Raw genomic sequence first — 12,704 nt, 5'->3', positions numbered from 1 at the left:
GATATGAGAGGAAAAAGAGGATTTGATCACCTCTGACCCCTGTCTAAACCAAGCGCATTTTCACCAGTAAAAAAAAAAAAAAAAACACACAAAAAAAATATCAAAATAGCTAAAAAAAACTGTGGCCTGGGAGAAACCAAACTGCTGTGAATCATCTCAAACTGCTGTAAGCCTGGAAACCAAGACCCAAATCGTCACATGGATTCAGTGACCAATCACAGAGTGTGTTTACGGATCCACCATGACAGCAGCCGACCTCTGGTCAAGCTTTAGACCAGAGGTCACTCGGAGGACCTCGGTCCGGATCTGGACCAGCCCATCCGGACCCAAACCTTGGATCTGAACTTTGGACCCGCCCCAGAATCCCCTCAGACGAGCGGCTGCGTGTGCGCTCCCTCTGTAACTACAGCCCAGGAGAACAGGAGTCCGACATCTGAGTTCCAGGACACTCTTTACCCCAAACTGAAGCTACAGACGGAGTTTTACCAACACCGGGTGTGGAGTGAAGGCACAACTGTCTTTCTTTCTTCTTTTTCTATTTAACATGCACGCACAAATAGTGAGCAGGTCTGAACCAGGTCTGAACCAGGTCTTAACCTGGACTTAAAGGAATAGGCCACCGTTTTTACATACTGAGATATGTTCTTACCTAACCTTAGACGTGTTAATATATCCCCGTCTGGTCTTTGTCCGTGCGCTCTGCCAGGCAAACGGAGCACATACGCAGCCTCTCCCACATGTCATATAGCTCCAAAAAAGCTCACGATAGAAGCTACCAAGCTCTTCCACGTGTTCCCTATTTAAATAAAGTTACGTGAAGTGTTTTCATGCGAAGTATATTTACACAGAAATGTAGCATGTCGATTTTATAAGCTGATAAAAAGGGGGACTATATTGTGAGGCGTAATGATACGAGGAGTAAAACGTCCGCGCAGTAACTCCTAAAGGTTATTGACGGAAGTGAGCGGGGGAAGTCTTTAGGAGTTACTGCGCGGACGTTTTACTCCTCGTATCATTACGCCTCACAATATAGTCCCCCTTTTTATCAGCTTATAAAATCGACATGCTACATTTCTGTGTAAATATACTTCGCATGAAAACACTTCACGTAACTTTATTTAAATAGGGAACACGTGGAAGAGCTTGGTAGCTTCTATCGTGAGCTTTTTTGGAGCTATGTGACATGTGGGAGAGGCTACGTATGTGCTCCGATTGCCTGGCAGAGCGCACGGACAAAGACCAGACGGGGATATATTAACTCGGCTAAAGTGAGGTAAGAACATATCTCAGTATGTAAAAACGGTGGCCTGTTCCTTTAACCTGGACTATTAGGGCTCAGTGTGTTGAACTGAGCACAGTCATCCCTGTCATCATGAGCGCACTGTGTGTAACAGAGGCTACAGTCGTCTAAGTCAATTAATTGCATTATTTTCAAATCACAGTAAGATTTAACAACCATGAATTAACCCCATATGTTCCGGACCTTTGCTTGACAATATGTCTTCAGTTCGGACCTTGGTGAAATGTAATTAGTGACGCCTGTTTCAGACTAGGGCTGTGCAATTAATCGAAATTCGATTTTGATTATTACACTGAACGATGATGATCGATTTTTTTTTAATTTTTTTTTTTTATTTTCATTTTTTTGCAAGGCAGACTTGCATTATTTCACGGCGCTGGGATTATTTTCCTTTCGCATTTCACCTGCCATGGCTCATGCTTTTGCCTGACATAAAAACAAACGGCGCTGTGTGATGATGTCATCAGGCCGCGCAGGTGTGAGGTCCGGCCAGCAGGGGGCAGGTGTGAAACAGAGACCTCTCCTTAATCGAGGCAAACTTTAAATCATTTGTAATTTTATGACGGTTCAGAAAACAGAAAATATTCAGCACAGTTTTTTTTTTATTAATAAATATATAAATAAAATAAAGACTTTTTTTAAGGCAAAAAATAATCGTTTGAATAATCGTGATTTCAATCATGACAAAAATAATCGTGATTATTATTTTTTCAATAATCGAGCAGCCCTATTTCAGACCATGTTAAATAGTTTTATTTGGCCTCAGAGTTTATTTTAACAGAAAGCAGCGTTTGGTTTATTCGACCGGACGTCACTGGGTACGGTGGATAAGATTGGCTTCGCAGAGACACATGATGATGATAGACATTCATAGTGTCCAATAAACGGCCCTGGACAATCGTAAACCACACCCCCTGAAGACCCTCGAGGGCGGGGGCACTCGAAGAATAAATGAACGGCTCAAGGGGTCGCAGGATGATCTGACATTGATTGAAAACAGACTATTTTAGTGAAATCAAGCCAAACTGTCGTCATTAAACCAGATTTTAAATGTTCTGCTCCTTCATTTATTATGAATTACTGTATTTTTTACAGAACGGGACCTGAGCTGTTGGTCTGAGAGCCCAAAACAAACAGCCACTGAAAGGTGCAAACATAGTGCCGTAAGTTGCCTAAATAAATCCCCATTTCCTTCTGTGTGCGGATCGTTTACCTCGGCCCCGCTGACATGACGGAGCAGCTGGTCTCCGTGCAGAACTCGGTGATGGTGCCGTACAGCATGTTGATCTGGTTAAAGAAGTCCACAGCTGGAACACAAGAGGGAAAACAGTTACTGCCATAGAACTGACGAGGCTAGGCTAAGCTAGGATAGGCTAGGCTAGGCTAGGCTGCTTTATTTGTATATATTTGTTTTGCAATTCTGAGAAAAACTAGTCAAACATTAAACACATTAGTGCTATTTGGTGAATATAGTACAGTGAAGATACTGGATCCGTCAGTGATCCATCAGTGATCCACCAGTGATCCACCAGTGATCCATCGTGGGATCTGACAACTCGAGGTCGACCAATACAATATCGGCCGATCTGACGCCGATTAAAGCCGATATAACCGGGACTAAAAGTGACTTCCTGTTTCTTTGCATTGGAACGAGCGAAGTCGGTGTTTTAGAACAAGTTCCTCAACTTCCTCGGCCTCAGGGAAGAGAAGAAACATCACAATGGGAGGGAGAGGGGTGATGTTTAGGTTTTTAGTCTGGTTCAGTATAAACTAACTATAGAGAAAAGTAGAGGCTGTTTTACGTTTTCTTTCATATAAATTGTTCTAATTGATAAAATATATATATATACAAATAAGATTCCATTCCAAACTCACATAACCTTAATCATCTGTGTCAGTTGTAAATGCAGTCAGATGGAGGTCTGTCCCATTTCTTAGGGTGGTCTTATCCGGGTTAGGGGTAGAAAAGAGAACTGAGGTTGTGCCTTAGTGTAGAAAAGTTCAGTGATCTTTGTTTACCCCTCCTGGTGCCGCCACCTTAACGTGGTGGAGGGTTTGAGCACCCGAATGATCCTGGTAGCTCTGTTGTCGGGTCTTCGTGCCCCTGTAGGGTCTCCCAGGGTAAACAGGTCCTATAGGTGACGGGTCAGACAAAGAGCGGTTCAGAAGCTCCTTATGAGAGACTAACAGGCCCGGTCATGAGGCTGTCATTCTGTGGACCCACCACCTGCAGGAGGCGCTATAAGGGGCTGGTGCCATGTGATCTGGGCAGCTCCAACAGCTGCCCCCACGACCCGGCAACGGACAAGTGGAATAAAAAGGATGGATGGATCTTTGTTTAATGTTTTTACATTAGTTTATACTCGTCTGTATCTCATATCTCTGTACGTTTTTACTAACTTGTGTAACACCAACATACCAGGGGGTCTGCAGATGGAAATCAGGCTAAGGGTATAATCTGGAATATTTACATATGAACATTACATTAAATGTTCATTAATATGTCATGTCCCTCCTTTTCAAATAATAAAAAAAGATTGCTATAATTGATAAATGGTAACATCTCGTTTGCAAGAAAAATGAAAACTGTGATGATCTGGAGAAAAGAGGAACATTCACTTCTTTACTTGGTGGAGGTGAAAATACAATGATGCTCAAACCCTCAGTATCAGAAGCAGAAAACCTGGATTAAACAGTTTTAAATAAATCATCTCCTAATAAAGCGCCCCCTGCTGTCACAGTCACAGCATCAGCCTTTAGAAAACCCCACATGGACCTGGATGACACCAGGCGTGGGGCTGTGGGCGTCTGACTGAACCGCTGGTCATGAGGCTGAAAACACCTGAAGGTCCAACAGTTTGTCACAGAGTCTGAGGAACATCTTTGAGCTCTGTGTGAGAAATGATCACAAACCCTTTCATGCAACATCCACCATTACTACAGGACAGATCCAAACAAACACATCGTCATAGTGACTGTGCAGCTGAGGCCGACGCCCCTCACTGTGGCGGCGCTGGAGACGGACAATAAAACACGCTTCAAAGAGGCTTCGCCCAAAACTGCGGCGGCGACTTTTGTGTGTTTTACGACTCAGACCAGGCGTCGACCGTCTCCACCGACCATGACCTCAGAGCAGAGCGAGCTGCATGACCTCAGAGCTGCATGACCTCAGAGCAGAACGAGCTGCATGACCTCAGAGCTGCATGACCTCAGAGCAGAACGAGCTGCATGACCTCAGAGCTGCATGACCTCAGAGCAGAGCGAGCAGCGTGACCTCAGAGCAGAGCGAGCTGCATGACCTCAGAGCTGCATGACCTCAGAGCAGAACGAGCTGCATGACCTCAGAGCTGCATGACCTCAGAGCAGAGCGAGCAGCGTGACCTCAGAGCAGAGCGAGCTGCATGACCTCAGAGCAGAGCGAGCTGCATGACCTCAGAGCAGAACGAGCTGCATGACCTCAGAGCTGCATGACCTCAGAGCAGAGCGAGCTGCGTGACCTCAGAGCAGAGCGAGACCTCAGAGCAGAGCGAGCTGCATGACCTCAGAGCTGCATGACCTCAGAGCAGAACGAGCTGCATGACCTCAGAGCTGCATGACCTCAGAGCAGAACGAGCTGCATGACCTCAGAGCTGCATGACCTCAGAGCAGAGCGAGCTGCGTGACCTCAGAGCAGAGCGAGCTGCATGACCTCAGAGCAGAGCGAGCTGCATGACCTCAGAGCAGAGCGAGCTGCGTGACCTCAGAGCAGAGCGAGCTGCATGACCTCAGAGCAGAGCGAGCTGCGTGACCTCAGAGCAGAGCGAGCTGCATGACCTCAGAGCAGAGCGAGCTGCATGACCTCAGAGCTGAGCGAGACCTCAGAGCAGAGCGAGCTGCATGACCTCAGAGCAGAGTGAGCTGCGTGACCTCAGAGCAGAGCGAGACCTCAGAGCAGAGCGAGCTGCGTGACCTCAGAGCAGAGTGTGACCTCAGAGCAGAGCGAGCTGCATGACCTCAGAGCAGAGTGTGACCTCAGAGCAGAGTGAGCTGCGTGACCTCAGAGCAGAGCGAGACCTCAGAGCAGAGCGAGCTGCGTGACCTCAGAGCAGAGTGTGACCTCAGAGCAGAGCGAGACCTCAGAGCAGAGCGAGCTGCGTGACCTCAGAGCAGAGCGAGACCTCAGAGCAGAGCGAGACCTCAGAGCAGAGCGAGCTGGATGACCTCAGAGCAGAGCGAGCTGCGTGACCTCAGAGCAGAGCGAGCTGCATGAGCTGCGTGACCTCAGAGCAGAGCGAGCTGCATGAGCTGCGTGACCTCAGAGCAGAGCGAGCTGCGTGACCTCAGAGCAGAGCGAGCTGCATGAGCTGCGTGACCTCAGAGCAGAGCGAGCTGCGTGACCTCAGAGCAGAGCGAGCTGCATGAGCTGCGTGACCTCAGAGCAGAGCGAGCTGCGTGACCTCAGAGCAGAGCGAGCTGCATGAGCTGCGTGACCTCAGAGCAGAGCGAGCTGCATGACCTCAGAGCAGAGCGAGCTGTATGACCTCAGCGAGCAGAAGCTCTGGGGGAAATCCTCCGGTTTGTGCTGAATGCTGGAGCGAGCTGGAGCGTTTCCCCGCGAGTTTGAACAAGCAGGATCTTTTCTAAACAGTGTAATCCTCCAGCACCAAACACTCAGCGCCGAGAGAGACTGAAGGAAAAACTCATACGTCTGTACACAAGTGTCACGTATGAACCTGTGGACCTGCAGAACAAACAAGTGCTCAAGCTCTTCATATCTGTGTCTAAAGCCACATAATGAGGAGGATCTTCACATCTGGGCCTGATATTGATACAAGGATATGATCAAATATTGCATCATTTCGGTCCAGCGCGTTCGGGCCAGTTTGGTTCATTTATTCAGAAGCACAAGTTCAAACTCTGCCACCAAAAACCACCAACAAACACGGCAAAAACGCTTCAAAAATGTGACAAATTACGACCAGTTTTGCAGGTCTTAGCTTTCAAATGAAGTGTTACGCTGGCCAAGCTCTCAAGTCGAGACGCTTTGTATGTAAGAGCCTGACTGACCCACGCATGGCCAGTCGAGAAGGCCGTGACCAGGAGCTCTACAGACCAGGAGCTCTACAGACCAGGAGCTCCACAGACCAGGAGCTCTACAGACCAGGAGCTCTACAGACCAGGAGCTCTACGGACCACGAGCTCTACAGACCAGGAGCTCCACAGACCAGGAGCTATGAAGACCAGGAGCTCTACAGACCAGGAGCTCTACAGACCAGGAGCTCTACAGACCAGGAACTCTACAGACCAGGAGCTCTACAGACCAGGAGCTCTACAGACCAGGAGCTCTACAGACCAGGAGCTCTACAGACCAGGAGCTCTACACACCAGGAGCTATAAAGACCAGGAGCTCTACACACCAGGAGCTATAAAGACCAGGAGCTATAAAGACCAGGAGCTATAAAGACCAGGAGCTCTACACACCAGGAGCTCTAAAGACCAGGAGCTATAAAGACCAGGAGCTCTAAAGACCAGGAGCTATAAAGACCAGGAGCTATAAAGACCAGGAGCTCCACAGACCAGGAGCTCTACAGACCAGGAGCTATAAAAAACAGGAGCTATAAAAACCAGGAGCTATAAAAACCAGGAGCTCCACAGACCAGGAGCTATAAAAAACAGGAGCTATAAAAACCAGGAGCTCTACAGACCAGGAGCTCTACAGACCAGGAGCTCCACAGACCAGGAGCTATAAAGACCAGGAGCTCTACAGACCAGGAGCTCTACAGACCAGGAGCTCTACAGACCAGGAGCTCTACAGACCAGGAGCTCCACAGACCAGGAGCTCCACAGACCAGGAGCTCCACAGACCAGGAGCTCCACAGATCCTCCCATGTGTTGGAGATGTTGTAAGAACCGTGTAGTCTCTCACTGTTGACGGCGATCCACTCGTTGAGGTCCTCGCCCTCGGGCAGCATGACGGCCTGCCGCAGGTTCCCACTGCCCAGCGTGGCCTCGGCGTGCTTCAGCAGCTCGTACTGGTGGGAGCCCTCGGGGATGTTCTTCTTGGGCTTGAAAGTCTTGGATGAGCGATGATTGCTGCTGCAAGCAAACCGAACAAACAAACAAACAAACAAACAAACAAACAAACAGCGCACGTTAGAAGAGGAGAGAAACACCTCGCGTCACATCTTCTCTCAAATGTAACTCCTGGAAATATTATGTGTAAATCTTTATTTTACATTTTATTTTGTCAGAAAGAGCTTGGAGATGTTTCCCCCCCGTGTCTTTGTGACCTGGAAGAATCTAAACCCTAGGGCTGTGCAATTAATCGAAATTCGATTACGATTTCGATTACAACAGTATTTTTTTTTGATGGATTTTTGTCCTTTTTTGATGGATTTTTGTCTTTTTTTGATGGATTTTTGTGACTTTTTTGATGGAATTTTGTGACTTTTTTTGATGGATTTTTGTCCTTTTTTTGTGGGATTTTTGTCTTTTTTTTTATGGATTTTTGTCCTTTTTTTGCTGGATTTTTGTCTTTTTTTGCTGGATTTTTGTCACTTTTTTGCTGGAATTTTGTCTTTTTTTGCTGGATTTTTGTCTTTTTTTGCTGGATTTTTGTCTTTTTTTGCAGGATTGTTGTCTTTTTTTTGATGGATTTTTGTCCTTTTTTTGCTGGATTTTTGTCTTTTTTTTAATGGATTTTTGTCTTTTTTTTAATGGATTTTTGTCTTTTTTTTAATGGATTTTTGTCTCTTTTTTGATGAATTTTGTCACTTTTTTGATGGATTTTTGTCCTTTTTTTTGATGGATTTTTGTGACTTTTTTGATGGAATTTTGTCCTTTTTTTGCTGGATTTTTGTCCTTTTTTTGCTGGATTTTTGTCTTTTTTTTGCTGGATTTTTGTCTTATTTTTGATGGATTTTTGTCTTTTTTTTTGATGGATTTTTGTCTTTTTTTGCTGGATTTTTGTAATTTTTTTGCTGGATTTTTGTCGTTTTTTTGATGGATTTTTGTCATTTTTTTGCTGGATTTTTGTCTTTCTTTGCTGGATTTTTGTAATTTTTTTGCTGGATTTTTGTCGTTTTTTTGATGGATTTTTGTCTTTTTTTGCTGGATTTTTGTCTTTTTTTGCTGGATTTTTGTCATTTTTTTGCTGGATTTTTGTCTTTTTTTGCTGGATTTTTGTCATTTTTTTGGTGGATTTTTGTCATTTTTTTGATGGATTTTTGTCATTTTTTTTGCTGGATTTTTGTCATTTTTTTGCTGGATTTTTGTCTTTTTTTGCTGGATTTTTGTCTTTTTATGCTGGATTTTTGACATTTTTTTGCTGGATTTTTGTCTTTTTTTGCTGGATTTTTGTCATTTTTTTGATGGATTTTTGTCATTTTTTTGATGGATTTTTGTCATTTTTTTTGATGGATTTTAGTCCTTTTTTTGCTGGATTTTTGTCATTTTTTTGATGGATTTTTGTCTTTTTTTGATGGATTTTTGTCACTTTTTTGATGGATTTTTGTCACTTTTTTGATAGATTTTTGTCACTTTTTTGATGGATTTTTGTCACTTTTTTATGGAATTTTGTCCTTTTTTTGATGGATTTTTGTCACTTTTTTGATGGATTTTTGTCACTTTTTTGATAGATTTTTGTCACTTTTTTGATGAATTTTTGTCACTTTTTAATGGAATTTTGTCCTTTTTTTGATGGATGTTTGTCACCTTTTTGCTGGATTTTTTTGCTGGATTTTTGTCACTTTTTGATGGATTTTTTTTAAAGGCAACAAATAATCGTTTGAATAATCGTGATTTCAATTATGACAAAAATAATCGTGATTATTATTTTTTCAATAATCGAGCAGCCCTAGTAGACGTTCAGGTTTGATACAGAAGCTAATGTTGGAATTACTGAGAAGTAACAAGTATTTTCTAACTTCTCATTTATGCAGTTTATTCTTAGAAACACGGGGGCAGAAAACATGCACTAAAAAAGGATTTAACTAGATCAGTATAAACATCTCAATTTGAGCAGAATAATCCAAATTTTAGTTGTTTTGACTGGTTAAGAAGTTCTTGGGCATTTGTCCTAGATTATTTCACTTGTTCTGAGATGTTTCTGACTCGTTTCGATACATTATGTCCTCAAACAAGCAAAGTAAACTTGGTCCGATCAGGAAAAGTGTCTAAATGAGTGAAAACCGCTCAAAACAAGAAAAATTTCCTCAATTCAACTCATTTAAGCCAATGCTTGATATTGACTTTTTGCAGTGTGATGTATTTTAGAAGATGTATCCAAGAAAGGAAATCCACTTTAAAGGGATATTTCAGGATGTTTGACATAGGACCTCATTTCCTAGTTATCCAGAGTGTTGCAGTTCCTATATTTGAAGAGTTTCGTGGCGCTAGGCTAGTGCATGTCTATGGTATCAGCTAGCCTGCATTAAAAACAGTGTGACCCGCTCCACAGAGCACCTGAGGCAAATCACTTATGACACCAGACTAACCATATAAATGTCTGCGTCCATAGAATCATTTTAACCATTTTGCATTTAAAAGAACTTATATTTGAGCAGCATCTGTGTCTATAGATTCAGAGGCATCTCTGGAGTCGCCCATATATGGTCATGTTTGAAAACAGTTAAGGGGGAAAACTATTGAGAAAAATCTAAACTTTCTCTAATTATTCAAAAACTACTTTAACAAACGCTGAATTATGAACATTGTTTTCTACTAAATAAAGATACAAAGACACAGAGAGGAGCAAAGTGGTTCAACAGCCCATAAATACATAAACAACGGAGAACGCCAACATGATGCTACTACATGTTAGCACCGTGCTAATGCTAACGGCATACACCAGAAGTACTCTCAGAGGTGCAGATGTTGAGGAAAATCGCACACTCGAGCAGCCGATGTCCAATTTTTAATGAGGATGATGATAACGTTTCGGCATGAGCCTTCATCAGACAGGGCCGTGGGAAAATATTTTGCCTTGGGGGGTGCTGAGAGACAAGATTGTCCCCAAAAACGCTTATTTCCTATGTATTAAATATTGCCTGTAATGCGTAAATGATCCACCAGGGGGTTCTGTAGCACCCTGGGTTCTTTTATCATCTTAGAACAGGGGTAGGCAAGTTTGCAGTAGATATCCCTTTAATGAAACTATGATCAAAACAACCCAATAACATTTTAACAGTGTTTTTTTGGGATCTATGAAATAAGTTTATTCCACCAGTAAATGGCTGAGCAGAGTGGAAAATTGTGTTTCCCTAAAGATTCTGTTTTTCTCCTTGGCTAAGCCCCACCCCCTTCTATGACGCGATGCCGTCTGTTTCTATAACGGATTTTGATGCGTTTTTCCCACATTTTGGTCTGTTTTTGTTGCGTTTTGGCTGCATTTAGTTTTTTTGTGTAATATAACTGAATAAAGTGATGAAACGCGACGAAAACACAACGAAAAACGTGACGAAAACACAACGAAAAACGACACGAAAAATGTGATGAAACGCGACGAAAACGCAAAGAAAAACGTAACGAAAACACAACGAAAAACGACACGAAAACACAACAAAAAACGACACGAAAAATGTGATGAAACGCGACGAAAACGTGATGAAAACAACGAAAAACGACACGAAAAATGTGATGAAACGCGATGAAAACGCGATGAAAACGCAACGAAAAACGACACGAAAAATGTGATGAAACACGACGAAAACGCAACAAAAACGCAACAAAAACGTGACGAAAACGTGACGAAAACACAAAGAAAAACGTGACGACAAATGTGATGAAACACGACGAAAACGCAACAAAAACGCAACAAAAACTTAACGAAAACGTGACGAAAACGTGACGAAAACACAAAGAAAAACGTGACGAAAACAACGAAAAACGACACGAAAAATGTGATGAAACGCGACGAAAACGTGACGAAAACGTGACGAAAACAACGAAAAACGACACGAAAAATGTGATGAAACGCGACAAAAATGCAACGAAAACACAAAGAAAAACGTGACGAAAACACTACGGAAAACGACACGAAAAATGTGATGAAACGCAACGAAAACGTGACGAAAAAGCAACGAAAACGCAAAGAAAAACGTGACGAAAACGCAACGAAAAATGTGATGAAACGCAACGAAAACGCAACGAAAAAACGACACGAAAACTGTGATGAAACACGACGAAAACAACGAAAAACGAGACAGAAACGCAACGAAAAACGACACGAAAAATGTGATGAAACGCGACGAAAACGCAAAGAAAAACGTGACGAAAGCAACGAAAGACTCAGGGCAAGAAGCTTTCAGATTTGGGTAAAGCCGAACTGGAGGAAAATGTTTTCAGGCGGGGGTTAAGAGGTTAAAGCCCTTTAAAACGAACATTCAGTCCAGTTCAGACGTGTCCAGGAGCGTCAACATCAGACAGAAAACTGCTTTGCGACTCGATTGCGATTAAACTCCGCAGTTATCTTCGGATTTCACGAACCACAGTCCGCGAAGCTTCGGTGACTAATGCCAAAAGTGTAACTAAACATGATCAGACACGGGGCTGGACGAGACTGCGCTGCGCCAAACACCGAGCTATCAAGTTAGCACAAGTTCGGTTCGCCTGAGTTTCAAAGCGACGATTCGACACAATGTGAACGCGACGTGAGGCGAAACGTCTGGGTAAAGGTCGTGGATTAAACGAAACTAGTGGCCGTCTTCGTGAGGCGCAGTAACTTCCCCTGCTGCTGCTGCGGCGGCGGCGGCGGCGGCTGATGATGATGATGACGATGGCACTTGGCTAACTTTACGCACCGCACGGGCAGAATGTACTCACAAAAGGAAGGCCATCTCTGCGAAGCGCTCTCCGAAGTGCTCCAGCGGACGAGGAACCGGCGCTGAGCACAAAACGGGTCAAACCGAGGGGAAGAAAGCTCAGATCCGCTGCGTGTTGTGTCGGGGACGCTAGGCTAACAGTCTTCTTCCTCTATCTGCCTCGCGCATGCGCAGAAGGTCGCTCTGCGCTGACGCTTCGGCCGCCGGCAGAGGGCGCTGTTGGGCTCTATACAAATGGTTTTCCAAGGCCTATGCAAAATAACAAATATACAGTATATATAAGTACATATATAAATATATTTTTTAAATGATAGTGGTTATTTTTTACTTAGATTATTATGCGTTTTAATATTTTTCGTATTTTTTTCGTACGGCAAAGTAAAGGGCTGATCAAACAAGTGAAAATTTTAAATTTAATGTTATCTCAATTAAACGGGTATATCTTGCATGTAGCTTAATCATTCTCTATGTCACATAAATTTTCAAAAATAAAATACTGAAATATCCTTAAAAATTACAAGCAAACAACAGGGCATGTTATAGATAAAGACGGCATCTCGTCATAGAAGGGGGCGTGGCTTCGCCGAGGGGGAAAATAGAATCTT

At 43.6% G+C, this 12,704-nt stretch overlaps 1 protein-coding gene across 1 annotated transcript in view; it reads right to left on the bottom strand.

Moving 5' to 3' along the window:
• LOC306977417 (MOB kinase activator 1A-like) overlaps nt 1-12,284 on the bottom strand; it is a 20,955-nt gene extending 8,671 nt beyond the window's left edge. Inside the window, exons 1-4 of the mRNA XM_079575718.1 lie at nt 12,101-12,284; nt 7,206-7,372; nt 2,514-2,607; nt 276-403 (exon numbers count right to left, since the gene is read on the bottom strand). Of these exons, the coding sequence (XP_079431844.1) occupies nt 276-403; nt 2,514-2,607; nt 7,206-7,372; nt 12,101-12,114 (403 nt within the window). The 5' untranslated portion in view covers nt 12,115-12,284. The remainder of the gene's footprint in view (nt 1-275; nt 404-2,513; nt 2,608-7,205; nt 7,373-12,100) is intronic.
• Nucleotides 12,285-12,704: the final 420 nt, after the last annotated feature.

This window comes from Gobius niger, assembly GCF_951799975.1.
Source record: "Gobius niger genome assembly, chromosome: 1".
NCBI lineage: Eukaryota > Metazoa > Chordata > Actinopteri > Gobiiformes > Gobiidae > Gobius > Gobius niger.
Note: the sequence above shows the minus strand (reverse complement) of the source record. Positions and strands in the feature narration are given on the sequence as shown.